This window comes from Molothrus aeneus, chromosome 2 (genome assembly GCF_037042795.1).
Source record: "Molothrus aeneus isolate 106 chromosome 2, BPBGC_Maene_1.0, whole genome shotgun sequence".
NCBI lineage: Eukaryota > Metazoa > Chordata > Aves > Passeriformes > Icteridae > Molothrus > Molothrus aeneus.
In genome coordinates, this window is record NC_089647.1 from 114889165 (window position 1) to 114917121 (window position 27957).

The 27957-nt window shown below is 40.0% G+C and overlaps 2 protein-coding genes across 2 annotated transcripts in view; one reads left to right on the top strand and one right to left on the bottom strand.

The window, feature by feature from the left end:
• Positions 1 to 18507, bottom strand: part of TTC3 (tetratricopeptide repeat domain 3) — a 78294-nt gene extending 59787 nt beyond the window's left edge. The window contains exons 1-7 of the mRNA XM_066545561.1: positions 18437 to 18507; positions 17374 to 17462; positions 13852 to 13897; positions 10648 to 10780; positions 4304 to 4388; positions 2899 to 2952; positions 2126 to 2249 (exon numbers count right to left, since the gene is read on the bottom strand). Coding sequence (XP_066401658.1) covers positions 2126 to 2249; positions 2899 to 2952; positions 4304 to 4388; positions 10648 to 10780; positions 13852 to 13897; positions 17374 to 17451 — 520 coding nt within the window. The 5' untranslated portion in view covers positions 17452 to 17462; positions 18437 to 18507. The remainder of the gene's footprint in view (positions 1 to 2125; positions 2250 to 2898; positions 2953 to 4303; positions 4389 to 10647; positions 10781 to 13851; positions 13898 to 17373; positions 17463 to 18436) is intronic.
• Positions 18508 to 18698: 191 nt separating this feature from the next.
• Positions 18699 to 21306, top strand: PIGP (phosphatidylinositol glycan anchor biosynthesis class P). Its single transcript, XM_066571703.1, has 4 exons — positions 18699 to 18932; positions 20160 to 20232; positions 20689 to 20807; positions 21081 to 21306. Exons 1-4 carry the CDS (start codon positions 18851 to 18853, stop codon positions 21209 to 21211), a joined length of 405 nt encoding a protein of 134 aa, XP_066427800.1. The 5' UTR covers positions 18699 to 18850; the 3' UTR covers positions 21212 to 21306.
• Positions 21307 to 27957: the final 6651 nt, after the last annotated feature.

Below are 27957 nucleotides of genomic sequence, written 5' to 3' on the forward strand. Positions count from 1 at the left end.
AAAAATCCCACTAAAAAAAAAATCCCGCTAAAAAAAAATCCCACTAAAAAAATCCCGCTAAAAAAAATTCCACTAAAAAAATTCCCACTAAAAAAAAATTCCCACTAAAAAAAATCCCACTAAAAAAATCCCGCTAAAAAAAAATCCCACTAAAAAAATCCCGCTAAAAAAAATCCCGCTAAAAAAATCCCGCTAAAAAAAATTCCCACTAAAAAAAATCCCACTAAAATAATCCCGCTAAAAAAAAATCCCACTAAAAAAAATCCCGCTTAAAAAAAATCCCACTAAAAAAAATCCCACTAAAAAAATCTCACTAAAAAAAAAATCTCACTAAAAAAAATCCCACTAAAAAAAATCCCACTAAAAAAAATCCCGCTTAAAAAAAATCCCGCTTAAAAAAAATCCCACTAAAAAAAATCCCACTAAAAAAAATCCCGCTAAAAAAATCCCGCTAAAAAAATCCCGCTAAAAAAATCCCGCTAAAAAAAATCCCACTAAAAAAATTCCCACTAAAAAAAAATTCCCACTAAAAAAAAAAAAATCCCACTAAAAAATTCCCACTAAAAATCCTGCTCTGCTCCTGCCTGCTCCCAAAACCTGCAACAAATTCAGCAACAGGAGCAACCCAAATCATCATCATTGTTATTATTATTATTACTATTATTATTGTTGTTATTATTATTATATTATCATTATTTTTATTATTATTATTGTTATTGTTATTATTATATTATCATTATTATTATCATCACTATTATTATTGTCATTGTTATTATTATATTATAAATTATATCTAATTGCCATAATTACATAAAAATATATAAAAACTTATATATAATATATAAATACATTATATATAAAATAAATATATAAATATAAATATAATATATATTTACATATCATACATAATATACAATATGTAACATATTATATATTATATAATTTTATAATCTACATTATATATATTGTATAAATTACAATATATAATAAATTTGATATGAATTATATATATGATATATAATTACATAAAATTATAATAAGATTATAATTTTATATAAGTATATATAATTATATCATTACATAAAAGAATAATAAAATTATACTTTGATATAATTATATATAATACTATAATTACATAGAATTATAACAAAATTCTATTTTATATAATTATATATAATACTATAATTACATAAAATTATAATAAAATTGTATTTCTATATAATTATATATTATATACAATATATATTAATAATCACTATTATTGATATCTATTCTATAATTATATACAATTATAGAACATATATTGTAAATTATAATTATATATAATTATAAAATATATATTATATAATTATATATTATATAATTACATATTATATAATTACATATTATATAATATATATTATGTAATATGTATAATATAATATATATTATATTATATATATAATATAATATAATATCATATAATATCATATTATATCGTATTATATTGTATCGTATTGTATTATATTGTATCGTATTGTATCATATTATATAATATAATATTATATTATATTATATTATATATATTATATTATATCATATTATATATATTATATATATTATATCATATTATATATATTATATATTATATTATATTATATTATATTATATTATATTATATTATATTATATTATATTATATTATATTATATTATATTGTATCATATTGTATCGTATTGTATTATATTGTATCGTATTGTATCATATTATATTATATTATATTATATTATATTATATTATATTATATTATATTATATTATATTATATTATATTATATTATATTATATTATATTATATTATATTATATATATTATATATTATATATTATATATTATATTATATATATATTATATATATTATATATTATCTCACTATCTTATATATATTATCTAATCATAATGACTTATATATTATATATTAACATATGATACAATATAATAATGATAACGATAATTATAATGACGATAAAAATAATTTCCGAGTGGAGAGGCCCGGGATGGAAATAAAAGCAGCAATGATTTCATGATTTTGAGAAGAGAGCAGTGATTTTTCCCCCATTTTTGGCCCTCTGGAGGGTCCAGACTCACACTCAGAGAAGAACATGGCCAGGATGACCCTGCCGAAGTCCCCCATCTGCTCCAGGTCCTGCAGCATGCTGGAGTCCCCCACACACCTGACCCAGTCCAGCGCCTCTCCGAGGTGGAACTGACCCTGGTGCAATGGGAAACCACAGAGAATCGAGGAAAAGTCATCAACTGGCACAGCAAAGCCTTGGAGCTCTGCTCTCTGCCTCTGTTCACAGAAATCGAGGAAAAGTCACCAACTGGCACAGCAAAGCCTTGGAGCTCTGCTCTCTGCCTCTGTTCAGCTGATTTTCAAACGGACAGCAGCAAATAAACACAAATATTTGAATTATCCCGAGAGCTCCAGCACAGCACAGCCACAAAATCAGAGCAGACTTGCAACAGGAAGAATTCAAATGGTGGAATTTCATTTAGAAGCTTCTGAAATGATTGAAAAATAACAAAAAACCCCCCCAAAAAATTGCTTAGAAACAATTGTAATGATTGTAATTATTGTAATAACTGAAATTATTACAATAAAAATTATTGAAATGAAATATATGAAATTATTGTAATGACTGAAATTATTAAAAAATAAAACCCCTGAAAATTTGATTTAGAAACTTTCTTGTGATGATTGAACTTACTAAAGAAAATAATAAAAACCCCCTCGAATTTGGTTTAGAAATTTCCCTTTCTCCCTTCTCCAGAGCCCAGAAATTCCTTGTGATGCCCATTCATTCCTTGTGATGACTGAAATTAATGAAAGAATCTCCCAAACCATTCCAGAAACTCACATTTTCTATCCCAGTGCCAATCCTCAGGATGCCACTGATGAAATGGGGGATGTTCTGCAACAAGGATAAAAAAAACAAACAAAAAAACCAAATTAAAAATCAATTTTTGAGAGGAGATAATTGGAATTTCTGCCTGCTCGGGTGCAGCTCAGTGACATTTCCTGTTCTGCTGGAATCCACCATCCCTGGGGCAGCTGCATTCCTGATTTTTGTTGAAAAATAAATGAGCAGAGAGGATTCCTGTGAGATCTGCTGAGGAAATTCTGCCCCTTTGAGCCCTTGTGCAGCTCCCAAAATCCCAAAGAACCCCAAAGCTGAGACACCCCAAAATCTGCTCCTCCAAGTCTACCCTACTCTTGGATCTACAACCCAGAAAATGAAGAGAAATTAAATAAGAAATATGTTATAGCTATATTCATAAAATAAAATACACCTAAATTCATAAATACACCTAAATTTATAAAATAAAATACACCTATATTCATAAAATAAAATACGCCTAAATTAATAAAATAAAATACACCTAAATTTATAAAATAAATACACCTAAATTCATAAAATAAAATACACCTATATTCATAAAATAAAATACACCTATATTCATAAAATAAAATACACCTAAATTAATAAAATAAAATACACCTAAATTTATAAAATAAAATACACCTAAATTTATAAAATAAATACACCTAAATTCATAAAATAAAATACACCTAAATTCATAAAATACATCTAAATTAATAAAATAAAATACGCCTAAATTAATAAAATAAAATACACCTAAATTCATAAAATAAAATACACCTAAATCTATAAAAGAAAATACACCTAAATTCATAAAATAAAATACGCCTAAATTTATAAAATAAATACACCTATATTCATAAAATAAAATACACCTAAATCTGTAACATAAAATACACCTAAATTCATAAAATAAAATATGTAGCTTGGGGTTGGACACACAATTTCAAGAAATAAAGTAAGAAATGTTTTATTACCGAAATTTAAAATAAACCCCACAACAAATGGAACAAATTCCTCACGTCCTCCTCTCCATTATTCTGTTTCTAAGTCAGCAAAAGCAAATTTAAAATATTGTTTGTTGAAATAAGGGGAAAATAAATTATTTAAGTCATTCATCCACCAACTTCATTTCTGACTGCAAATATTTCCTACATGATCCCATCTGGAATAAAGCCTAGGCCACAATTTCCTAATTATCAAATAATTGATAATTATGTCTTCACTTCAGCAAAAGGAAATGTCTAATTCAGGATTAGATGATGCTTAAGGGACAGATTTAATTAATTGTAATTAATTTAAAATTAAATTTGAAAAAAAAAATTAATCTTTAATTAAATTTGAAAATTTAGAAATTTGAAATTTAAAATCCAGGACTTACAACAACTTTTTTAATTAAATCAGCAAGGTCTTCCATAACATTGAACTCATAAACTTTCTTCATGTTCCAGTCCAGGAACATCAAACTGTTGGAAAACAGAAGGAATTATTATTTAACAGAAGGAATTGTTATTTAGACAAACACCAAGCTGTTACAGGGTCTGAATTACGAATATTTAGAGGGATTAGATCTGAAAATGTTTAAAAATTCACGTCCAGCCCTTCAGAGGAGGAAGGAGAAAAATAATAATTAAAAGAAGAAGAGATGGAAAATTTTGCTGCTTTTGAAATGTCAGCATCTACAAAAATACTGAAATACTCCCCAAATTTCAGCTTCCCAGACTCCCAAAGGTCCCAAAACTCCAAAATCCCCAAGGTTCCCAAACTCCGGAATCCCCAAAGGTTCCCAAACTCCAAAATCCCCAAAGGTCCCAAACTCCAAAATCCCCAAAGGTCCCAAAACTCCAGAATCCCCAAAGGTTCCCAAACTCCAGGATCCCCAAAGGTTCCCAAACTCCAGAATCCCCAAAGGTTCCCAAACTCCGGAATCCCCAAAGGTTCCCAAACTCCGGAATCCCCAAAGGTTCCCAAACTCCAAAATCCCCAAAGGTTCCCAAACTCCACAATCCCCAAAGGTTCCCAAACTCCACAATCCCCAAAGGTCCCAAACTCCAAAATCCCCAAAGGTTCCCAAACACTGGAATCCCCAAAGGTTCCCAAACTCCAGGATCCCCAAAGGTTCCAAAACTCAAAAATCCCCAAAGGTCCCAAAACTCAAAAATCCCCAAAGGTCCCAAAACTCAAAAATCCCCAAAGGTCCCAAACACAAAAATCCCCAAAGGTCCCAAACACAAAAATCCCCAAAGGTCCCAAACTCCAGGATCCCCAAAGGTTCCCAAACTCCAGGATCCCCAAAGGTTCCCAAACTCCAGGATCCCCAAAGGTTCCCAAACTCCAAAGTCCCCAAAGTTCCAAAATCCCCAAGATTCCAAACCCCAAAATCCCCAAGATTCCAAACCCCAAAATCCCCAAAGGTCCCAAACTCCAGATCCCCAAAGGTCCCAAAACTCAAAAATCCCCAAAGGTCCTAAACTCCCAAGTCCCAAAGATCCCAAACTCCAGGATCCCCAAAGGTTCCGAACTCCAGGATCCCCAAAGGTTCCAAACTCCAGGATCCCCAAAGGTTCCCAAACTCCAAAATCCCCAAAGGTTCCCAAACTCCAAAATCCCCAAAGGTCCCAAACTCCGGAATCCCCAAAGGTTCCCAAAGTCCAGAATCCCCAAAGGTTCCCAAACTCCAGAATCCCCAAAGGTTCCCAAACTCCGGAATCCCCAAAGGTTCCAAAACTCAAAAATCCCCAAAGGTCCCAAAACTCCCCAAAGGTCCCAAAAATCCCCAAAGGTCCCAAAACTCAAAAATCCCCAAAGGTCCCAAACTCAAAAATCCCCAAAGGTCCCAAAACTCAAAAATCCCCAAAGGTTCCTAAACTCAAAAATCCCCAAAGGTCCCAAACTCCAGAATCCCCAAAGGTTCCCAAACTCCACAATCCCCAAAGGTTCCCAAACTCCGGAATCCCCAAAGGTTCCCAAACTCCAAAATCCCCAAAGGTTCCCAAATTCCGGAATCCCCAAAGGTTCCCAAACTCCGGAATCCCCAAAGGTTCCCAAACTCCAAAATCCCCAAAGGTCCCAAACTCCGGAATCCCCAAAGGTTCCCAAACTCCGGAATCCCCAAAGGTTCCCAAACTCCGGAATCCCCAAAGGTTCCCAAACTCCAGGATCCCCAAAGGTTCCAAAACTCCAGGATCCCCAAAGGTCCCAAAACTCAAAAATCCCCAAAGGTCCCAAAACTCAAAAATCCCCAAAGGTCCCAAAACTCAAAAATCCCCAAAGGTCCCAAAACTCAAAAATCCCCAAAGGTCCCAAAACTCAAAAATCCCCAAAGGTCCAAAACTCAAAAATCCCCAAAGGTTCCCAAACTCCAGGATCCCCAAAGGTTCCCAAACTCCAGGATCCCCAAAGGTTCCCAAACTCCAAAGTCCCCAAAGTTCCAAAATCCCCAAGATTCCAAACCCCAAAATCCCCAAGATTCCAAACCCCAAAATCCCCAAAGGTCCCAAACTCCAGATCCCCAAAGGTCCCAAAACTCAAAAATCCCCAAAGGTCCTAAACTCCCAAGTCCCAAAGATCCCAAACTCCAGGATCCCCAAAGGTTCCGAACTCCAGGATCCCCAAAGGTTCCAAACTCCAGGATCCCCAAAGGTCCCAAACTCCAAAATCCCCAAAGGTTCCCAAACTCCAAAATCCCCAAAGGTCCCAAACTCCGGAATCCCCAAAGGTTCCCAAACTCCAGAATCCCCAAAGGTTCCCAAACTCCGGAATCCCCAAAGGTTCCGAAACTCCGGAATCCCCAAAGGTCCCAAAACTCAAAAATCCCCAAAGGTCCCAAAACTCAAAAATCCCCAAAGGTCCCAAACTCAAAAATCCCCAAAGGTCCCAAAACTCAAAAATCCCCAAAGGTCCCAAACTCAAAAATCCCCAAAGGTCCCAAACTCCGGAATCCCCAAAGGTCCCAAAACTCAAAAATCCCCAAAGGTTCCTAAACTCAAAAATCCCCAAAGGTTCCTAAACTCCAGAATCCCCAAAGGTTCCCAAACTCCACAATCCCCAAAGGTTCCCAAACTCCACAATCCCCAAAGGTCCCAAACTCCACAATCCCCAAAGGTTCCCAAACTCCGGAATCCCCAAAGGTTCCCAAACTCCAAAATCCCCAAAGGTTCCCAAATTCCGGAATCCCCAAAGGTTCCCAAACTCCGGAATCCCCAAAGGTTCCCAAACTCCAAAATCCCCAAAGGTCCCAAACTCCAAAATCCCCAAAGGTCCCAAACTCCGGAATCCCCAAAGGTTCCCAAACTCCGGAATCCCCAAAGGTCCCAAACTCCGGAATCCCCAAAGGTCCCAAACTCCAAAATCCCCAAAGGTTCCCAAACTCCGGAATCCCCAAAGGTTCCCAAACTCCGGAATCCCCAAAGGTTCCCAAACTCCAGGATCCCCAAAGGTTCCAAAACTCCAGGATCCCCAAAGGTCCCAAAACTCAAAAATCCCCAAAGGTCCCAAAACTCAAAAATCCCCAAAGGTCCCAAAACTCAAAAGTCCCCAAAGGTCCCAAAACTCAAAAATCCCCAAAGGTCCCAAACTCAAAAATCCCCAAAGGTCCAAAACTCCAGGATCCCCAAAGGTTCCCAAACTCCAGGATCCCCAAAGGTTCCCAAACTCCAAAGTCCCCAAAGTTCCAAAATCCCCAAGATTCCAAACCCCAAAATCCCCAAAGGTCCCAACCTCCAGATCCCCAAAGGTCCCAAAACTCAAAAATCCCCAAAGGTGCCAAAACTCAAAAATCCCCAAAGGTCCCAAACTCAAAAATCCCCAAAGGTCCAAAACTCCAGGATCCCCAAAGGTTCCCAAACTCCAGGATCCCCAAAGGTTCCCAAACTCCAAAATCCCCAAAGGTTCCCAAACTCCGGAATCCCCAAAGGTTCCCAAACTCCAAAATCCCCAAAGGTCCCAAACTCCAAAATCCCCAAAGGTCCCAAACTCCGGAATCCCCAAAGGTTCCCAAACTCCAGAATCCCCAAAGGTTCCCAAACTCCAGAATCCCCAAAGGTCCCAAACTCCGGAATCCCCAAAGGTCCCAAACTCAAAAATCCCCAAAGGTTCCCAAACTCCAGAATCCCCAAAGGTTCCCAAACTCCGGAATCCCCAAAGGTTCCCAAACTCCAGGATCCCCAAAGGTTCCAAAACTCCAGGATCCCCAAAGGTCCCAAAACTCAAAAATCCCCAAAGGTCCCAAAACTCAAAAATCCCCAAAGGTCCCAAAACTCAAAAGTCCCCAAAGGTCCCAAAACTCAAAAATCCCCAAAGGTCCCAAACTCAAAAATCCCCAAAGGTCCAAAACTCCAGGATCCCCAAAGGTTCCCAAACTCCAGGATCCCCAAAGGTTCCCAAACTCCAAAGTCCCCAAAGTTCCAAAATCCCCAAGATTCCAAACCCCAAAATCCCCAAAGGTCCCAAACTCCAGATCCCCAAAGGTCCCAAAACTCAAAAATCCCCAAAGGTCCCAAAACTCAAAAATCCCCAAAGGTCCCAAAACTCAAAAATCCCAAAAGGTCCCAAAACTCAAAAATCCCAAAAGGTCCCAAAACTCAAAAATCCCAAAAGGTCCCAAAACTCAAAAATCCCCAAAGGTCCCAAACTCAAAAATCCCCAAAGGTCCCAAACTCCACAATCCCCAAAGATCCCAAACTCCAGGATCCCCAAAGGTTCCCAAACTCCAGGATCCCCAAAGGTTCCCAAACTCCAAAGTCCCCAAAGTTCCAAAATCCCCAAGATTCCAAACCCCAAAATCCCCAAGATTCCAAACCCCAAAATCCCCAAAGGTCCCAAACTCCAGATCCCCAAAGGTCCCAAAACTCAAAAATCCCCAAAGGTCCTAAACTCCCAAGTCCCAAAGATCCCAAACTCCAGGATCCCCAAAGGTTCCGAACTCCAGGATCCCCAAAGTTTCCAAACTCCAGGATCCCCAAAGGTTCCCAAACTCCAGAATCCCCAAAGGTTCCCAAACTCCAGAATCCCCAAAGGTTCCCAAACTCCAAAATCCCCAAAGGTCCCAAACTCAAAAATCCCCAAAGGTCCCAAACTCCAGGATCCCAAATGGTTCCAAACTCCACGATCCCCAATGGTTCCAAAACTCAAAAATCCCCAAAGATCCCAAAACTCAAAAATCCCCAAAGGTTCCAAAAGGTTCGAATAGTCCAAAGTCTCAAAGATCCCAAACTCCAGGATCCCCAAAGGTTCCAAAACTCCAGGATCCCCAAAGGTCCCGAACTCCAAAGTCCCCAAAGTTCCAAAATCCCAAAAATTGCAAACTCCAAAATCCCAAGGATGCCAAAATCCCCAAGATTCCAAACTCCAAAATATCCCCAAGATTCCAAACTCCAAAATCCCCAAGATTCCAAACTCCAAAATCCCCAAAGATCCCAAACTCCCAAGTCCCAAAGATCCCAAACTCCAGGTTCCCCAAAGGTCCCAAACTCCAGGATCCCCAAAGGTTCCAAAACTCCAGGATCCCAAAGGTTCTAAACTTCAAAGTCACAAAGATCCCAAACTCCCAAGTCCCAAAGGTTCCAAACTCCAAAATCCCAAAGATTCCAAACTCCAAAATCCCAAGGATTTGAAAATCCCAAAGATTCCAAACTTCAGAAAATCCATCTTAATTTTTTAATTTTTTTCCTGTGGATTCAAGAATTTCTGACCTCAACCCAGTCCAACATTTCTGCACCAGTTGGAGCCTCACTGGAAGCACCCATGGAATTTTCCCAGGAACAAGGAAAAGTGGGAGGATTGGGAGGGAAATGTCCTTGGAAAAGTGGAGGATTGGGAGGGAAATGCCCTTGGAAAAGTGGGAGGGTTTGGAGGGAAATGCCCTTGGAAAAGTGGGAGGGTTTGGAGGGAAATGCCCTTGGAAAAGTGGGAGGGTTGGAGGGAAACACCCTTGGAAAAGTGGAGGATTGGGAGGGAAATGCCCTTGGAAAAGTGGGAGGATTGGGAGGGAAATGCCCTTGGAAAAGTGGAGGATTGGGAGGGAAATGCCCTTGGAAAAGTGGAGGATTGGGAGGGAAATGCCCTTGGAAAAGTGGGAGGGTTTGGTGGGAAATGCCCTTGGAAAAGTGGGAGGGTTTGGAGGGAAATGCCCTTGGAAAAGTGGGAGGGTTTGGAGGGAAATGCCCTTGGAAAAGTGGGAGGGTTTGGAGGGAAATGCCCTTGGAAAAGTGGGAGGGTTTGGAGGGAAATGCCCTTGGAAAAGTGGGAGGGTTTGGAGGGAAATGCCCTTGGAAAAGTGGAGGATTGGGAGGGAAATGCCCTTGGAAAAGTGGGAGGGTTTGGAGGGAAATGCCCTTGGAAAAGTGGGAGGGTTTGGAGGGAAACGCCCTTGGAAAAGTGGGAGGGTTTGGAGGGAAATGCCCTTGGAAAAGTGGGAGGGTTTGGAGGGAAATGCCCTTGGAAAAGTGGAGGGTTTGGTGGGAAATGCCCTTGGAAAAGTGGAGGATTGGGAGGGAAATGCCCTTGGAAAAGTGGAGGGTTGGGAGGGAAACACCCTTGGAAAAGTGGGAGGATTGGGAGGGAAATGCCCTTGGAAAAGTGGGAGGGTTTGGAGGGAAATGCCCTTGGAAAAGTGGGAGGGTTTGGAGGGAAATGCCCTTGGAAAAGTGGAGGGTTGGGAGGGAAATGCCCTTGGAAAAGTGGAGGGTTGGGAGAGAAATGCCCTTGGAAAATGAGGATTCTCACCAGAAAGTATCCACAAAGGAAGTGCTTTCCCTGGTGAAGAGAGCACACCAGAAAATCCTGATTTTGATCACGTTGCAAATTTCCCTCAATTTTTCCACGGGCTTGCTGCACCACACCTCACAGGGATCGACTCCTGGAAGGGCAAAAATAAAACAAATGGCAATTCCAGGGCACAATTCAGGCATTCCAAAGTGCCAGTAAATACCAAAATCAATCATTATTGCAGGCATTATAAATACCAATAAATACAAAAATAAATAAATAAATAAATAGATTATAAATATATTTCATAAAATTTAATATATTGGTATATAAATACCAATAAATAATAAAATAATGGATTAATTCAGGCATTCCAAAGTGCCAATAAATATTAAAATCAATCATTATTTCAGGCATTATAAATACCAATAAATATAAAAATAAATAAATAAATAAATAAATAAATATATTTCATAAAATTTAATATATTGGTATATAAATGCCAATAAATAATAAAATAATGGATTAATTCAGGCATTCCAAAGTGCCAATAAATATTAAAATCAATCATTATTTCAGGCATTATAAATACCAATAAATATAAAAATAAATAAATAAATAAATAAATAAATATATTTCATAAAATTTAATATATTGGTATATAAATACCAATAAATAATAAAATAATGGATTAATTCAGACATTCCAAAGTGCCAATAAATATTAAAATCAATCATTATTTCAGGCATTATAAATACCAATAAATATAAAAATAAATAAATAAATAAATAAATAAATATATTTCATAAAATTTAATATATTGGTATATAAATGCCAATAAATAATAAAATAATGGATTAATTCAGGCATTCCAAAGTGCCAATAAATATTAAAATCAATCATTATTTCAGGCATTATAAATACCAATAAATATAAAAATAAATAAATAAATAAATAAATAAATATATTTCATAAAATTTAATATATTGGTATATAAATGCCAATAAATAATAAAATAATGGATTAATTCAGGCATTCCAAAGTGCCAATAAATATTAAAATCAATCATTATTTCAGGCATTATAAATACCAATAAATATAAAAATAAATAAATAAATAAATAAATAAATATATTTCATAAAATTTAATATATTGGTATATAAATACCAATAAATAATAAAATAATGGATTAATTCAGGCATTCCAAAGTGCCAATAAACATTAAAATCAATCATGATTTCAGGCATTATAAAGTACCAATAAATATTAAAATAAATCATTATTTCAGGCATTATAAAGTACCAATAATTTTAAAATCAACCATTATTTCAGAAATTCCAAAGGAAAAAAAAACAACAGGAAAAAAAAAATAGGAAAAAAACCAGGAAAAAAACCAGGAAAAAAAAAACAGGAGAAAAAAAAAAGGAGAAAAAAAAAAGGAGAAAAAAAAACCAGGAAAAAAAAAAACAGGAAAAAAAACAGGAAAAAAAACAAGGAAAAAAAAACAGGAAAAAAAAACAGGGAAAAAAAAAAACAGGGAAAAAACCAAGGAAAAAAACCAAGGAAAAAAAAAAACAGGAAAAAAACCAGGAAAAAAAACCAGGAAAAAAAAACCAGGAAAAAAAACAAGGAAAAAAAAACAAGGAAAAAAAACAAGGAAAAAAAACAAGGAAAAAAAACAAGGAAAAAAAACAAGGAAAAAAAACAAGGAAAAAAAACAAGGAAAAAAAACAAGAAAAAAAACAGGAAAAAAAAACAGGAAAAAAAAACAGGAAAAAAAAAACAGGAAAAAAAAACAAGGAAAAAAAAAACAGGAAAAAAAAAAAAAACAGGAAAAAAAATGGGAAAAAAAAACAGGAAAAAAAAACAGGAAAAAAAAAACCAGGAAAAAAAAACAGGAAAAAAAAACAGGGTAAAAAAAAACAGGGAAAAAAAAAAACAGGGAAAAAAAAAAACAGAAAAAAAACAGAAAAAAAAAACAGGAAAAAAACCAAGGAACAAAAATAGGAAAAAAAACAAGGAAAAAAAACAGGAAAAAACCAGGAAAAAAAAAAAAAAAAGAAAAAAAACCAGGGAAAAAAAACAGGAAAAAAAAACAGGAAAAAAACAGGAAAAAAAAACAAGGAAAAAAAACAAGGAAAAAAACAAGGAAAAAAACAAGGAAAAAAACAAGGAAAAAAACAAGGAAAAAAACAAGGAAAAAAACAAGGAAAAAAAACAAGGAAAAAGTACAGGGGAAGAAAGAGGGGAAAGGACAGGAAAAAAAAAACGGGGAAAAAAAACGGGGGAAAAAAAGGGGAAAAAAAAAAGGGGGAAAAAACCCCAGGGATAACAGACGGGAAAAAGATGGGAAAAGGAGACGGAAAAATAGGGAGAAAGGGCAGGAAAAGGGCAGGGGATAGACAGGGGAAAAACAGGAAAAAATGGGGAAAAAGAGAGGAAAAAACCAGGGGAAAAGACAGGAAAAAATGGGGAAAAAGAGAGGAAAAAACCAGGGGAAATAACAGGAAAAAATGGGGAAAAAGAGAGGAAAAAACCAGGGGAAAAGACAGGAAAAAATGGGGAAAAAGAGAGGAAAAAACCAGGGGAAAAGACAAGGCAGGGAAAAGAGAGGGGGAAAAAGGTGAGAAAGGGGAAAAAGACACGGGGGGAAAACTCACAAAAATACACAAAAAAATTACGCAAAAAATTACGCAAAAGAAAATACACCAAAAAAACACCCAAAAAAACCCCACACCAAAAAAAAAAAAACCACAAAAAATACACAAAATGCCCCATAAAAAAAACCACACCCAAAAATTTCCCTTCCACAGCTGTTTATCTGCTTATTCCCACAAATTAGGGGGTGGTGCAGAAAATAAAATTTCGAATTTGAGCCATCTGTTTTTCTGCAACTGGGAATTTTTGGTGAATTGTTACTGCAAAACATTCCCTGCAAAAAAATACCCCAAAAAATGGAAATTGTTTTTAGACCTACACAGCTGAAACCACCAGCCTTGCATCTCCACCCTCTCAGCATTCATTGCCTGCATTTCTGTAAATATTACTGAATATTTAATGTACATTAGGAGAAACAGATGAGAATTGTTCCAGGGTAACAGAATATAACAATGCTTCTGCTAAAAAATAATAATGAACCAATTTTCAGGCAAAATAAGGAAAAATAAAATTAAATAGCAATCCAAAGATCCAAGAAATGAAGAACTGGTTTTGTTTCCATACCTGTTTTAGGATTAGGTGGCACTGTCTGTCCAAAGCTTCCATGATCCTAAAGATAAACACATTATTTACATATTTATATATACATATTTATATATTTACCATTTATTACATATTTACCATTTATTACATATTTACCATTTATTACATTGCACAGCCAATAGCAAACAAAGCCAGGAGCAAAGAAAGCATTTTGTTTGGAGGAAAAAAGAATATTTACCTGCATCCCCATTAAAAAAATGGCCACAGGTTAATGGTTGTGAATGGACAGGAAAAGCTTTACTCATTTAAACAATATTTTCAGTCACACCAGAAGAAGATTCTAGGAATTCATAATTCAAAAAATCAGGCAGCAAAATCATGTTCAAGAGGACCTAACTAAACTCAAAGTTTTAAGAAGGTAACACAGGTTTTAAAAAAAAAAATCAAAAATAATAATTACATTTTGAATGTGTATTTAAATAAAACCACCTAGAGGAAAATAAAGGGAGTTAATTTAGTATTTCATGTTACTTTTAAGGGGTTTAACCCCATTTGAGCACCTCAAGCTGAAAAAGAAATTATTTATTCCTATTTATAGATCCCTACAAAGTCTGTAATTTTAGCAAACATCCTAAATGAGTGATTTAATGAACACTCTCTATCACAGGAAGTGCTGCACTATCATTTCATAGAAATGCAGAAATTATAAAATTCATGGATTTAACAGGCCAGGACACACAATAACAAAGAGGAGGAAAAAAATCAACTGTGATTTAAAAATCAGCTCATCTTGAAAGACAACTGAGAGCTCCTAAAGATTTTGCTTTGGCAGCAGCAAGCACCCAAAAAATTTTTCACTGGTGCAAATAAATTCTGAATGGAATCAGAGGCATTAAAAATTCACACCAAACCCTTCAGAGGAGGAAGGACAAAAATAATAATAATTAAAAGAGCTGAAATCCCAGGAAATAAAAGTTGAAACCCACAGGCCAAGAGCTGAAATCCCACAGGAGCCCAGAGCTGAAATCCCAAAGGGAAAGAGCTGAAATCCCAGGAACCCAAAGGGGAAATCCCAGGGGCCAAGAGCTGAAATTCCAGGACCCCAGAATTGGAATCCCAGGAACCAAGAGCTGAAATCCCACAGGAACCCAGAGCTGAAATCCCACAGGAGCCCAGAGCTGAAATCCCACAGGGCCCGAGAGCTCAAATCCCACAGGGCCCGAGAGCTCAAATCCCACAGGGCCCGAGAGCTCAAATCCCACAGGAGCCCAGAGCTGAAATCCCACAGGGCAAGAGCTGAAATCCCACAGGAGCCCAGAGCTCAAATCCCACAGGGCCCAAGAGCTCAAATCCCACAGGAGCCAAGAGCTCAAATCCCACAGGGCCCAAGAGCTCAAATCCCAGGAACCCAGCACTGCAATCCCACAGGGCAAGAGCTGAAATCCCAGGGGACAAGAGCTGAAATCCCTGGAACCCAAAGATGAAATCCCAGGATCTCAGAGCTCAAATCCCAGGAACCCAAAGGGGAAATCCCAGGGGCTAAGAGCTGAAATCCCACAGGGCCCAAGAGCTGAAATCCCACAGGGCCCAAGAGCTCAAATCCCACAGGGCCCAAGAGCTCAAATCCCACAGGGCCCAAGAGCTCAAATCCCACAGGGCCCAAGGGCTCAAATCCCACAGGGCCCAAGAGTTCAAATCCCACAGGGCCCAAGAGCTCAAATCCCACAGGGCCCAAGAGCTCAAATCCCACAGGGCCCAAGAGCTCAAATCCCACAGGGCCCAAGAGCTCAAATCCCAGGACCCCAGAATTAGAATCCCAGATACCAAGAGCTGAAATCCCAGGAGCCAAGAGCTGAAATCCCAAAGGCCAAGAGCTGAAATCCCAGGAGCGCAGAGCTGAAATCCCACAGGGCAAGAGCTGAAATCCCACAGGAGCCAAGAGCTGAAATCCCACAGGGCCCAAGAGCTCAAATCCCACAGGGCCCAAGAGCTCAAATCCCACAGGGCCCAAGAGCTCAAATCCCACAGGGCCCAAGAGCTGAAATCCCACAGGGCCCAAGAGCTGAAATCCCACAGGGCCCAAGAGCTCAAATCCCACAGGGCCCAAGGGCTCAAATCCCACAGGGCCCAAGGGCTCAAATCCCACAGGGCCCAAGAGCTCAAATCCCACAGGGCCCAAGAGCTCAAATCCCACAGGGCCCAAGAGCTCAAATCCCACAGGGCCCAAGAGCTCAAATCCCAGGACCCCAGAATTAGAATCCCAGATACCAAGAGCTGAAATCCCAGGAGCCAAGAGCTGAAATCCCAAAGGCCAAGAGCTGAAATCCCACAGGGCCAAGAGCTGAAATCCCTGGAACCCAAAGATGAAATTCCAGGAACCCAGCACTGAAATCCCAGGAACCCAAAGGGGAAATCCCAGGGGCTAAGAGCTGAAATTCCACAAGCCAAGAGCTGAAATCCCAGGGGGAAAGAGGTGAAATCCCAGGAACCCAGAGCTGAAATCCCAAAGGCCAAGAGCTGAAATCCCACAGGGCCCAAGAGCTCAAATCCCACAGGGCCCAAGAGCTCAAATCCCAGGAACCCAGCACTGCAATCCCACAGGGCAAGAGCTGAAATCCCTGGAACCCAAAGATGAAATCCCAGGATCTCAGAGCTCAAATCCCGGGAAACAACAGCTCAAATCCCAGGAACCCAAAGGGGAAATCCCAGGGGCTAAGAACTGAAATTCCACAAGCCAAGAGCTGAAATCCCAGGAACCCAGAGTTTAAACCCCAGGGCCCCAGAGCTGAATGCCCTGCAGGGACAGGCACTGAGTGTCAGGCTGAGCTGCAGCAGCCCGGGAATGGCCACAGGACCAACAGGTTGGGCAGGTTGTGTGACAGGAGCTGCACTCAGCAATGTCCCCCTGCTGCTGGCAGGGGACACAGGCTCTGGCTCTGCCCCAGTTTTGGGGTTTTTGTAAGGGAATCGTGGCCAGACAGCAGCTTGAGTTCATCAGCACTGGGAGTGACTCTGGAGATCTGATCAGAGAATCCCAGAATCATTTTGATTGGAAGGGAATTTAAATATAATCCCATCCCTGCCATGGCAGGGACAGCTCCCACTGTGCCAGGCTGCTCCATCCCCAATATCCAACTGGCCTTGGACATTCCAGGGATCCAGGGGCAGCCCCAGCTGCTCTGGGCACCCTGTGCCAGGGCCAGATCTGGGTAAAATCCCCCCTGGAACATCCTGCAAGTTTCCTGTCACTACAGGACACAAAATAACTTGCCGCTCTTTTCAGGGTAAACAAGGACTTTTTAATTTCTGGCTCCAACATTTACAGATTTCCAAAAGTGGCAGAGGATTGGAGGGTGACAGTGCCACCTCTCCAATGACACTGGACAAAACAAATTTCTCCTCCTCCATTAAAGAATGCCACACAATAAGTTATTTGCCTAAAGCATGTGAGAAAGTTCCTTACAAGAATGTAAACATCAGAAGGCTTAGGAAAACTTCAAAAATCAGGGTTACAGCTTCCCATCGAGCTCCAACCCCACTTACCAGCTGAAAATAGGTTGGATCACCAGCAAAGAGAGCCAAGGCTGAAACGAGGTCGGACTTGGAGAGAGGATCGGCCATGGCACATCACCCTGAGAGAAAAGGAGGGTGAGAAACACCAGAAACACAAAAACCAGGAGCTGCCAACGCTTCCAAGGATCTCACTGCTAAACTTCACTTGGCTGGGTTTTGGAAAACTGTGCAGCACTTCGGCAGAGCTTAATGCTGAGCACGGCCAGCCTAAACCCGGCTGGAAGCGTGGGACAGAGACTAACTCTGATCGGCACGGCAACAGAGCTGAAGCACGTTATCCCTGCCGGGACAATGGGAGCAGCAGCCCGGGAATCACGGCAGCATCCCGGGAATCCCGGCTGCACCTCGGGAATCACAGCCGAATCCCCGGGAATCGTGGCTGAACCCCAGGAATTGCAGCTGCATCCCGGGAATCACCACGGCTGAACCCTGGGAATCTCGGCTACATCCCGGGAATCGCGGCTACATCCCGGCTACACCCCGGGAATCGCGGCTGCATCCCCGGGAATCACCACGGCTGAACCCTGGGAATCACGGCTACATCCCGGGAATCACGGCTGAACCCCCCGGGAATCACGGCTGAACCCCCCGGGAATCACAGCGGCAGCCCCACAACCACAGCTCCATCCCGGGCATCGCGGAGGAAACGTAGGAGTCGTGGCTGTATGCCCGGGAATCACGGCTGAAACGTGGGAATCACGGCGACGCCCCGGGATGCCGAACACTCCGCCCCGTCCCGGCAGCTCCCAGGCTCCCCCCCCGCCATCCGATCCCGGAACGGCCCGGGCCGGCCGCTCACGTGCCTTATCCCGCCGGCACGGACTGCCAGAGCCCGGGGAGGCGCACGGCACCGCGCTCCGCCCCGGGCGGGCCGGGAGCGCCCGTCACGGTACCGGGCGCAGACCGGGCAGCGAGCGGCGGCTCCGGGCCGGGCGGGGCGAGGCGTGGGGGAAGGCGGCCGAGCAGCCACCGCTCGCTCCCTCCCTCCTTCCTTCCCTCCATTCCTGCATTCATCCCCGCATGGCGCACGCACCGCTCCGGCTCACGGCTCCGATCCCGATCCGCCGCCGCCGCTCCCGCTCCCGCCGCCTCAGCGCGCCCCGCCCACCGGATGCACCGCCCATTGGTCGCCCGCCCTCTGACGTCACGGGCAGCGGCCAATCCGCGGGCCGCGCGCCTGCGCGAGTGGCCGGATGCGGGCGGCGCGGAGGCGGGAGCGGGGGGTAGGGAGAGCCTTCCTCCCTCCCTTCCTTCCTTCCTCCCTTCCTCCCTTCCTCCTCCTCCTCCTCCTCCTCCTCCTCCTCCTCCTCCTCCTCCTCCTCCTCCTCCTCCTGCTGTCCCAGGGAGGGAGAGAGGGAGGGGTGCGGTCCCCGCAGCCGGGGGTCCCCCCGAGGAGCTGCCCAGGAAATCTCCGCCCTCCCCGCGAAGTTAAAGGGAACAGCCCGGGATGGTTGAGAACTCTCCGGCCCCGCTGCCAGAAAGGGCAATTTATGGATTTGCGCTTTTTTTGGGCTCGTGGTTTGGCTTCAGTGAGTATCCCACAGCCGGATCCGTCACCCCGCGCTGCTGCTTTGCAGCGTTCACGTTTTATTCCGTTTTTGCCCCGAATCGCGCACGTTTTCACATTCACCAAGCGCTGGAGGTTGTTGTGGTGTTACTTTGGGATGGTCTGGACAATGCTTTAGAGAACAGCCAAAGTTTATCTGCTTAACTCAAGGGAAATCATGGAATGGTTTGGGTTGGAAGGGACCTTAAAGTTCATCCCGTGGGCAGGGACACCTCCCACTGTCCCAGGCTGCTCCAGCCCCAGTGTCCAACCTGGCCTTGGGCACTGCCAGGGATCCAGGGGTGGAATTGCATCCCAGCCCCTGCCCACCCTGCCAGGGAAGGATTTTTCCCCACCATCCCACCTAAACCTGTAATTTTTCAGTGTGAAGCCATTCCCTGGGTGCTGTCCCTGCATGCCCTGGAAATTGTCTCTCTCCAGCTTTCCTGGGGCTCCTGCAGGCCCTGCAAGGCCACCCTGAGCTCAGCCCAAAGCTTCTCCTGTGCAGGTGAACAATCCCAGCTGTGCCAGCCTTTCCTCCCAGCAGAGCTGGGTGTTTGTTACCTTCCCCACCAAAAACCTGAAATAAATAAATAAATAAATAAATAAAAATTAAGTCAATCTGGCCAACAGCGGAGGAAAATATTTTAGGTTCCATCAGCTTTTCTGTGCTGATTTCACTGAGGATCCAAGGTTTGGGAGGGTGGAAAACGCTTTTCTAACCCAAAAAAAGGTGCTGCAAATATCCTTCAGTGCAGGATCCTGCTGTGGGTCTTTGGCACCCTTGGGGAGTTGGGCTCAGCTCCTCTCCCAGGAAAAATCAGGAAGGATTTTCAATAATTTTTCATTACAGCTGCAATTCCATCCGGTTTTCTTCCCATTTAATGTCCTCTGCGAGATCATTTTCTGCTTTAATGTTATTTCTGTTCAGGTTCCTTTGGCTTCTTTTTATTGAGGTGTTTGGGAGTGGTTTTGTTGGTTTTTTCTTTATTGTTCTGCAGTTTAAATTGGAATAAATTCTTGTCTGCCTTCAGAGGAAATCAGAAATTAAATGTTAAATATAAAATGGATCCCAGGGACTGGGCAGGATTTGTGTCTGAGAGGCAAATTCTGCAATCTCTTGGGAGAGATATTTTAGTTTAAATAAAAGCAAAATGTACAAGTCTAAAACACCATCAGTCTTATTGTGACTTTTTAATTTTTTGTGCAGTTTTGTACCTTATCTGGGCTTATGTTCCTGAGACTTGGCTCTTCTCCCTGGGACTGACATACTGGCCTCAAAAGTAAGTTCAGCCAATTAAACTCCTCAATCCTAATTATTTTCAAATAAAAAACCTTTTATTTTTAAGTAATGGCCTTGCATTAAATCCATTTTTCCCTGATGATAAAGGGCTGGAATGTTTCTGAAGCATTTTTTGATGTAACTATAGTGAAAGTGTTTTGTTGTGCCATGCAATAAATAATATTGGGATGTTTTAGGATAAATGTGACATTTTGCTTTTAGGAAGTTTGCTGGTGGAAATGCACTAAACTTTGGGCCATAATTAAGAAATAAACACCTTTTTAAAGGAATTTATCTGATGGTTTGTCAGCAGCTCCAGTGGAGTCAGGATCCATCACCAGAGGTGTTGTTTCTTTTCCTCTCGGAGAAACTCATCAGAGATAAAAAACCAACATTAAAACTGAGTTGTTATTAAGCATTTGTTACTAAATGTCAAATTTGAAATCCTTTTTCTCAGGTACTGGGCAGTTGCTCTGCCAGTTTATCTCCTGGTGTCTGTGGGAATTGGTTACATTTTGCTTTTTGGGATTAACATGATGAGCACAGCTCCACTCAACTCCACTCACACCATCACAGGTAATTTTATTGCTTTTTGAAAAGTTTGATTCTTCACTGAGAATTCTGGAAATCTCTAGAGAATAAACCCCAAATTTTAAGCCTTTAAATAAAACCTAAATTTTAAGCCTTTAAGCCTTTTTTTAAACTCAAATATTTGATTTTTTCGGAACTCCCGGTGGGGTTTTCATCCTTCAAAGTAGCTAAGTTTGTAGTGTTGCACTATAAAATTACATAATATTCTGGGAAGAAAAGGACCTGGAAGCCATGAAATGCTCTCCTTATCTTTTGTAGATAACTTTGCAAGAAAGCAGCAGCAGAAGAAATTCCAGGAGGAGGCAATTCCAGCCCTGAGAGATATTCCCATCAGCGAAGTCAACAGGATGTTCTTCCTCCCTGAAAGAGGCACCTGCAACAGCAGATAGCTGCTATTAAAACCTGCTTGGACAAAAGATTAATAAGTTTTATTAATTAAAACCTCTCCAAGCTAAAAAGAAAAACTCCTCCAGCTTTTTTTTTTTTTTGGCCAGAATTTCTAATTAAATTATTATTATTATTATTATTATTATTATTATTATTATTATTACGCACTTTAATAACCTGAATTGCTCTGAAAATTATGCTCCAATAATTTATCTGGTTATTCTTTAAAAATTAAAAAAAAAAAAAAAAAGTAGTTTGAAAAGTGTTCTGTTGCTTGCAGCTTTCTGCTTGGAATTCCCCTCTGAGAGGGAAACAAAGCAGCTTTTAGGCTGAGTTTAATTCCTAAATTAATTCAATTTCTCTTTGAATTCAGGGGGAAAAAATGTGTTTTGCCAGCCAAACACTTGAGGATCTCTTTTAATTATTAACTGGAAGTGTTTGCATTGTAAATATGTCATTTGCCTTTGTAAATATTAATAGAATGTGGCTGGTTTTTCCATCTTCACCTTTTTCCTGTGGTTCTGGGAGGTTTCTCCTGGGCTGAGGTGATAAATGCTCCATTTCCCTTCACAAAATTCTTTATTCAGCCAAATCTGCTGGTTCCCCCACCCCCCAAAATATCAGATTTACTGAGTTACCAAAAATAAAGGTGGGTTGAGAAGATTTGCTCAAACAAGTGTTGAATTTACTTTTTAAAACTTAATTTTAAGAAATTACTGACAACAAAGTTCAAAGGAATAGCTGGAAATAGAGGAACTGACGGGTCCATGCTGTTAATACCCAAGGTTAAGTGACTCAGATGTTTTATAAACAGTGAATTTTAAGGGGTTTTTTTGTTTATTTCCTTTCTCCCAAGTGTCACAAATTCAGTTATCTCCAGGACTCAGTGTTATTTAGGTCTATTTTAAAACCCAGTGAATTTATTAATTTATAATTAATAAATTAATAATCATAATTTATTAAGCCTGTAACCAACCTCAGCAGAGAATTGAGTTGAAAGTGTTATTATTTCATTAAAAGATGAATAAATGGTTGAGAATTTGCCTGGAAAATCTCATGTCAGTTCTTTAGAAATCTGTCAAAATGATCATCAGCTGCTCTGGTAAAAATCACTTTGGTGTAAATATAAATCTGTGGTTGGTTGGCTTTTCTGCCTGAATTTGGAGGAAAAATCTCCTTGTTCAGCATTCCAGGTAGGATTAAAACACCTCCTTACTGAAGGGCAAAAAAGCTTTTCAACATTTCACTTTGAAACACTGAATTTTAGCTGGATTGGCACTGTATAAAAATGAATTTGTGTCTAAAGTAGAACAGCATTGATTTGTGTGGTAATTTAAAGTTATTTATGAAGTTTTGGGGTTTTATTTGCTGTTGTTTCTTGGCCCTGCCACGATCCTGTCCTTTTATTAATTCATTTTAATTAATGATTTCATTTCTTTAAATCGTGATTTGATAACCAGTTTTAAGTTATTTATGAAGTTTTGGGGCTTTGTTGCTGTAGTTTCCCAACCCTGCCATTATCCTGTCCTTTTATTAATTAATTTTCATTAATGATTTAATTTAAATTAACAATTTAATTCCCATTAAATCACGATTTGATGACCAGCAGCCACAAAGATGTGTTTGCCCTTTTGTCACTCCCCTCATCCATCCCAGACATTGAAGTAGTGACTTCAATCTTTTTGTTTTTTCCTGTGTATTTTCCACCCTTTTTGCTTCCTGAGAGCAATTTCATCTGGAATTCCAGCTGCCACCGAGTGCAGGCCACATTTGGGATCATCTGATGGAAGGATTAATTCAGTGCCTTGCCAAGGGTGCCCAAATCCCTTCAGGACCAAGGAAAACCCCTGGAAAATGCCCTGAGAAGCACAAATTGAAGGATAAGAAAACCTTGGGCAAAGACTGGATGAGTTTCATTTCTCTGCAGACCCCACAATTACGGGGAGGCCAAGGCGGGGGGCTGGATGAAAATGAACTTTACTTTCCATTTTTCATACAAGAGGAATCCTAATTGTTTGCTCAAGGAAAACTTGCAGGGGTCAAACTCAATTTTGGCTTTTCTGTCGCTGCTGCTTCACCCTGGGGACCTTTCCTTCAGCTTGGGAACAAAATCAAACCAGGCAGTAGTGAGGTTTTGGGGCTGAAATGTGGATTTTGGGGAGTTGGGGATGCACAGGTCTTGCCTGTGACTGTGATGAGAAGATCCACAGCTCTGCAAAGAGGAGAGGGGGTTTGTAATGGAGATTTATTTAAATTTTGCTTCAGGTGTTGAGGAAAAAAAAAGAATCCCCACATGATTGAACAGCAGTGGCTTTCCTTACAAAACATCCCTGGATATCAGGTGTCCATTCTTCTCAGAAACTAAGTGAATAAAAGGCAAAAAAAACCCTGAATTTGCCCTCATTTTCACCCTTCTGCCTTATTGGTAGAGTTCAATCCACTGCATTGGCCCTGCTGGAATAAAACCAGGGATGAAAATTCAGTTTTGAATTAAATTTCATGTAAATGCACCCTTTTGAGTTGTCCTGCAGGTTTTATCCTGGAAGGGAAGGGAAGGGAAGGGAAGGGAAGGGAAGGGAAGGGAAGGGAAGGAAAGGAAAGGAAAGGAAAGGAAAGGAAAGGAAAGGAAAGGAAAGGAAAGGAAAGGAAAGGAAAGGAAAGGAAAGGAAAGGAAAAGGGGAAAGGAAAGGAAAAGGGGAAAGGAAAGGAAAAGGGGAAAGGAAAGGAAAAGGGGAAAGGAAAGGAAAAGGGGAAAGGAAAGGAAAAGGGGAAAGGAAAGGAAAAGGGGAAAGGAAAGGAAAGGAAAGGAAAGGAAAGGAAAGGAAAGGAAAGGAAAGGAAAGGAAAGGAAAGGAAAGGAAAGGAAAGGAAAGGAAAGGAAAGGAAAGGAAAGGAAAGGAAAGGAAAGGGTCACCGTGAAATAATGGAGGTGTCTGGGTTCCCATGGAATGGGGCTGTGCCAAAGGAGCTGGGGCTGCCAAATTTATGTCTCTGTCTTGTTTCCATCTTGGCAGGAAAGGGAAGGATGATAAAAACAAGGACTGTGAGGATGCTCCAAGGGCTGGAGCAGCTCTGCTGGGAGGAAAGGCTGGCACAGCTGGGATTGTTCACCTGCACAGGAGAAGCTTTGGGCTGAGCTCAGGGTGGCCTTGCAGGGCCTGCAGGAGCCCCAGGAAAGCTGGAGAGAGACAATTTCCAGGGGATGCAGGGACAGCACACAGGGAATGGCTTCACACTGAAACATTACAGGTTTAGGTGGGATGGTGGGGAAAAATCCTTCCCTGGCAGGGTGGGCAGGGGCTGGGATGCAATTCCATCCCTGGATCCCTGGCAGTGCCCAAGGCCAGGTTGGACACTGGGGCTGGAGCAGCCTGGGACAGTGGGAGGTGTCCCTGCCATGGATGAGATTTGAGGTCCTTCCCAACCCAAACCATTCCATGATTTCCCTTGAGTTAAGCAGATAAACTTTGGCTGTTCCCTAAAGCATTATCCAGAGCATCCCAAAATTATTCTGTAATTCCATATTCCATAAGGAATTCTGTCAGCTCCACTGGATCATCTCAAACTCTCCCTGTGGTTGGGCAGGGGGAGAACAGGAGCAAGGACAACCCAAGACCCCCTGATCTAAAATAAAAAGCTCTAATATTAATATTAAATGTTCATCCTGGGACACATCTGTGCTAGGGGTCTATAAACAAAAAGCTTAAATATTAATATTAAATGTTCATCCTGGGACACATCTGCGCTTGGGGTCTATAAACACTAAAAATGCAACAAGTTTCTCTGAACTTCAGCTTCATTTATGGGGGGAAACATCATAAAATGTTTCTGCCTTACAAACAAAATACTTGATCTTGTGTGAATATATTTTGTTCGCCTTTCTTGTGGGCCTGAGTGGGTAAAATGTTCCATTTTAAGGGTCCTGTTGAATTTCCAGGCAGCTTTCACCCAGCTGGGATGAATGGGGGGTTTTGTATCTCTCCATTCAGGAACTTTCTCCTTTTCTGAGGAAAAAGTTTCGGAAAGATTCAGTTTTGTTCTGCCAGTTCCCTTCCAGAGGGGCTGCCAAAGTCAATTTTGTTGGGATGCTGTGCTGTGGATGAAAAGCAGCTGAGAGACGAAGGCAGTGCAGAATAAATAACATTAAAAAGGAATAAATAACAATAAGTAGGAATAAATAACAATAAATAGGAAATGTTTCAGTGAATTGGCTGGATTTTGTCTCTGCAGCTCAGAAAGCTGCTCTTGGGAATATTGTTGTCATTCTCCCTGCATAAATGTAATTTAGGAGAGGAAAATCCTGTTGTAGTCCTTTTTCTCTTAATTTAAATTAATCCTGCATCATATTTAGAAAAAACCACATTTCTGTGGCATGCAAGAATTTGCTTCCCTTGGATGTTTTTATCCTTCAGAGCTTGTCTTAAAAGCTCCTGGAAGCAGAATTCAAAGCTGCTGCATGAAAATCAACTTTAATTATGATTTTTCCTACAAGAGGAATCTGAAATTGTAGAAGTTTTCTGGAGGCATCTCTGTAGCAGCGAATAAAAAGTTGCTTTTTGCTGCCATCATTTTTAGGATTTTTCCTACAAGAGGAATCTGAAATTGTGCAGGTTTTGTGGAGGCACCCCTGTACCAGGGCCCAGCAATAAAAAGTTGCTTTTTGGTGCCAATATTTTTTAGGATTTTTCATCTAAGAGGAATCTGAAATTGTGCAGGTTTTGTGGAGGCACCCCTGTACCAAGGAATTAAAAGTTGCTTTTTGTTGCCAATTATTTTTAGGATTTTTCATCTAAGAGGAATCTGAAATTGTGCAGGTTTTGTGGAGCCATCCCTGTACCAGGGACCAGCAACAAAAAGCTGCTTTTTGCTGCCATCATTCATAGGATTTTTCATACAAGAGGAATCTGAAATTGTGCAGGTTTTGTGGAGGCACCCCTGTACCAGGGACCAGCAACAAAAAGTTGGTTTTGCTGCCATCATTCATAGGATTTTTCATACAAGAGGAATCTGAAATTGTAGAGGTTTTCTGGAGGCATCTCTGTAGCAGGGAATAAAAAGTTGCTTTTTGCTGCCATTATTTTTAGGATTTTTCATCTAAGAGGAATCTGAAATTGTGCAGCTTTTGTGGAGGCACCCCTGTACCAGGGAATTAAAAACTGCTTTTTGTTGCCAATTATTTTTAGGATTTTTCATACAAGAGGAATCTGAAATTGCAGAGGTTTTTCTGGAGGCACCCCTGTACCAGGGACCAGCAACAAAAAGTTGGTTTTGCTGCCATCATTCATAGGGTTTAGGAATCTGAAATTGTAGAAGTTTTCTGGAGGCATCTAAGAGGAATCTGAAATTGTAGAAGTTTTCTGGAGGCATCTCTGTAGCAGGGAATAAAAAGTTGCTTTTTGCTACCAATTATTTTTAGGATTTTTCCTACAAGAAGAATCTGAAATTGTGCAGGTTTTGTGGAGGCATCCCTGTACCAGGGAATTAAAAACTGCTTTCTGCTACGCATTATTTCTAGGATTTTTCATCCAAGAGGAATCTGGAATTGCAGAAGTTTTGTGGAGCCATCCCTGTACCAGGGAATAAAAAGTTGCTTTTTGCTGCCATCATTTTTAGGATTTTTCCTAGAAGAGGAATCTGGAATTGCAGAACTTTTGTGGAGCCATCCCTGTACCAGGGAATAAGAACCTGCTTTTTTTTTTTTTGCTGCCATCATTTTAAGGAATGGAAAATGAAAGCAGCGCTGACTGGCAATGCTGCAGCTGTGGAATTCCCAAGGGAGGATTTCTGGCACCCAGACCTGAGCCAAGAATTCCACCCGCTGCCAGCGCTGCCTTTGAAGGGCTGCGCTGCCCCGAATCCTCCTGGGGAGGCTTTGCCACCTCGTTCCTGTAAAGGATGGAGGGAGCCCAGGCCACTCCGCCTCTGCAGGGCGGGACTGCAGACGAGGCAAAAAAGCACAAGTGGGAAGTGGAGTAAAAAATCAGAAGTGGAAACCGAAAGTTGCCGGCAGCTGAATGAATGCCAGAGGTGCTGCCCCAGGCCACTCTGGGGCTGCTCTTAATCATTAACCAGGGAAGGGACCTCAGGGCATTTTTGGGTCATCTCAGAGCAGTGAAATCATTCTGGGGGCTCTTCTGTTTGCTTTTGCTGCAGATTAAATAATGAGGAAGCTGGAGCATTAGTAAATAATTTTTTTAAAAAATTAAAATAATATTTAAATTTATTTATTTTTATTATTTTAAATATTTTAAAATAATATTTTTAAATATTTATAAATAAATAGTAAATAATATTCTAAAATAAAAATTAAAATAAATTAAATTAATATCATTAAATAAAATTAATTGTTTTGCTGCAGATTAAATAATGAGGAAGCTGGAGCATTAGTAAATAAATTTTAAAAAAATTTAAATAATATTTATATTTATTTATTTTTATTATTTTAAATATTTTAAAATAGTATTTTTAAATATTTATAAATAAATAAATAGTAAATAAAAATATTTAAAAAATTAAAATAAATTAAATTAAAATCATTAAATAATTTTTTTGCTGCAGATTAAATAATGAGGAAGCTGGAGCATTAGTAAATAAATTTTTTTAAAAATTTAAAATAATATTTAAATTTATTTATGTTTATAATTTTAAACATTTTAAAATAATATTTTTAAATATTGATAAATAAATAGTAAATAATATTTTAAAATAAAAATTAAAATAAATTAAATTAAATTAATATCATTAAATAA